Source organism: Nuphar pumila, chromosome 1 (genome assembly GCF_984573655.1).
Source record: "Nuphar pumila chromosome 1, dmNupPumi1.hap1.1, whole genome shotgun sequence".
Classification (NCBI taxonomy): Eukaryota; Viridiplantae; Streptophyta; class Magnoliopsida; order Nymphaeales; family Nymphaeaceae; genus Nuphar; species Nuphar pumila.
Genome location: NC_143249.1, coordinates 41,340,874 through 41,343,374, shown reverse-complemented (window position 1 = coordinate 41,343,374; position 2,501 = coordinate 41,340,874). Strand labels below are relative to the sequence as shown.

At 47.0% G+C, this 2,501-nt stretch overlaps 1 protein-coding gene across 1 annotated transcript; it reads left to right on the top strand.

Moving 5' to 3' along the window:
- Nucleotides 1-562: 562 nt before the first annotated feature.
- On the top strand, nucleotides 563-2,130 carry LOC149848794 (uncharacterized). Its single transcript, XM_090005259.1, has 2 exons — nucleotides 563-927; nucleotides 2,106-2,130. The coding sequence occupies exons 1-2, from the start codon at nucleotides 563-565 to the stop codon at nucleotides 2,128-2,130; spliced, it is 390 nt and encodes a 129-aa protein (XP_089861385.1).
- The last annotated feature ends 371 nt before the right edge of the window (nucleotides 2,131-2,501 follow it).

Below are 2,501 nucleotides of genomic sequence, written 5' to 3'. Positions count from 1 at the left end.
AGCTACTCGAGGCCTTTTCTGACATTAAGGTCAATCTCAGTTCTCATATGCAGTCGATAGCCAAGCTAGAGACTCAGATGAGACAGTTGGCTGAGGCCTTGAGCAGGCGAAGCGAGAAAAGCTTTCTAAGTTAGTCTTCGTCAGCCCGAAGGGTAATAAACCCTTGTATCACGGCTTGCACCTCACAGAGTCCCACCAAGAGCAGTCCAACTCTGTTATGACCCTTCAGAGTGGGAAGACATTTCACCCTACTCAGGAGTCGACTGTGGAGCCCACTTCCACATCTACTGACCAGTCGATTCCCTCTACCAGGCCCAAGGAGAACGGGCAGGGCCCATGGCCTGTGCCTTCTTTCTATAGTCCTAGAGTCCATTTTTCTGAGGCCTTGGCCAAACTGCATGATTTTGGCAAGCAGGGGGTGCACATGCACGAGATGCTTAACATGTTCAAGAAGGTTCACATAAACATTCCCCTGCTTGACGTCATCCAGCAAGTGCCTATTTATGCAAAGTTCCTCAAAGAACTTTGCACATAGAAGAAAAAATTGAGGTCATTGCCCAAGATGATCTTCTTGACTGAGCAGCTCAGCTCTGTGTTTCTGCACCAAGCCCCACCCAAGCTCAAGGATCTGGGGGCACCAATCATCTCTTGTGTTATAAGAAACAAGACCATCGAGCGTGCATTGCTTGATCTTGGGGCCAGCATGAATATTTTGTCGGGTTCCCTGCATGACACTTTTGAGATTGGGGATCTGAAGCGCATGACTACTGTCTTGCAGTTGGTTGACAGGTCTACCAAGCGTCCGCAAGGAATCATGGAAGATGTGTTAGTTAAGGTTGAGGACTTCTACTTTCGTATCAATTTTCTTATTCTGGACAAGGAGAGCACTGATGTTGCTCACCATATCCCCATTATTCTAAGCAGATCGTTCTTGACCACCACTACAAGCGAATTGCTAATTAGCGACGAAAATTTATGATGAAAAAAATCTATCACAAATTTGTGATGGATTAGCGAGAAAAATATATTCGTCACTAAAATATTGCTTATTTATGAAATTAGCGATAGAAAATATTTTGTTGGTAATCCATTGCTAATTAACGACAGATTAGCAATGGAATTTATTCTGTCTTGATATCCATTGCACCTGAGCGATGGATCAGCAACAAAACTATTCTGTCGCTACCCCATCACCAAATAGCAATGACCTAGCAATGGAATTTGTCCGTCGCTAATTTTCCCGTAAATCCCTAATTTGAACCCCTTTCTTTCTCTTTTATGTTTCGTCTCCGTCGTCTGTCGCCCACCGCATTTCTTCTCTGCGCCCATCGCCCCCTGGTCCGCCGCCCATCACCCCCCAGCACGTCGCCTCTCGACTGTCACCCACTGTCTTTCGCCTCTCGGTCATCACACGCCTTCCGTCACCCGATGCCTGTCAATCGACGCCTGTCGACTAACGCCAGTCGCCCGACCCCCTTCGGCTTAGGTAACCCCCCGACTCCCCAGTCTATTTTCTTTTTTTGCTGGCAATTTCATTTTTCGGCAGGGAGGGGTCGCGCCTCCCTGTCTTATGGGATGCGAGGAAGGGGCTCAGCCCCCTCCCTATGCTTTTTCACCAGGGAGGGGCCGAGCCCCCTCCCTGTCTTTGGGAATGCACAGGAGAGGCTCGGCCCTCTCCCTTGTTTTTCCAGGGAGGGGCCGAGCACCCTCCTTGTTTTGTTTTTTGCCAGGGAGGGGATCGGCCCCCTCCCTGTCATACGGGATGGCTGGGAGGGGCTCGACCCCCTTCCCTTTTTTTCCTGCCAGAGAGGGGCCAAGCCCTCTCCCTGTTTTTTTTATTCACCAGGGAGGGGCTGAGCCACCTTCTTGTCTCCCTGTCTTACGAGATGCGAGGGAGCGGCTCGGCCCCCTCCCCTATTTTTTTTTTACCATGGAGTCCCTATTTTTTTTCTAGCCCTTGTCTTACGGGATGAGAGGGAGGGGCTGAGCCCCCTCTCTTTCTCACGGGATACGAGAGAAGGACTTCAACCCCTTCCTGTTTTCTTCTTTGCCAGGTAGGGGTCGAGCCTCCTCTCTGTATTGTTTTGTATATTTATGCTTCACAGGTACATTGTTGAGCTAATTGCGTGATGCTTAGTGCTAAGTATTGCATGTGGCTAAAAATGCAATGCAAAAAGAAATAAGAAAAAATTACAAAGGCAAAAGCAATTCAAATCGGGTAAATACCCATGGTGAGTAAGTGATGCAAGCGCATAACATGTTATTTAATTTATTAGATGCAACATTTTTCTGTTCACATACTCACTTAGTTGTGGATATCTAGGACTGCTTTGATGGAGTTTGGAAATCATGCTGAGCATGATTTTAATGTATGAGAATAAAAGTGTTCTTATTTTTAAAGTACGGATTTTATGCTCGGCATGATAGTAGTTAGCGGGATATTGGAGTGTGTTTGCTGCAGGTACATGTTTGACATATGTTTTAATATGAATGATTTGAAT

Bases quoted from the DNA above. Each gene is read 5' to 3' on its own strand.
- LOC149848794 (XM_090005259.1), top strand. From the start codon at position 563: ATGATCTTCTTGACTGAGCAGCTCAGCTCTGTGTTTCTGCACCAAGCC. The intron at 928-2,105 runs GTTCTTGACCAC...TATGCTTCACAG, and splicing joins CCCATTATTCTAAGCAGATC to GTACATTGTTGAGCTAATTG.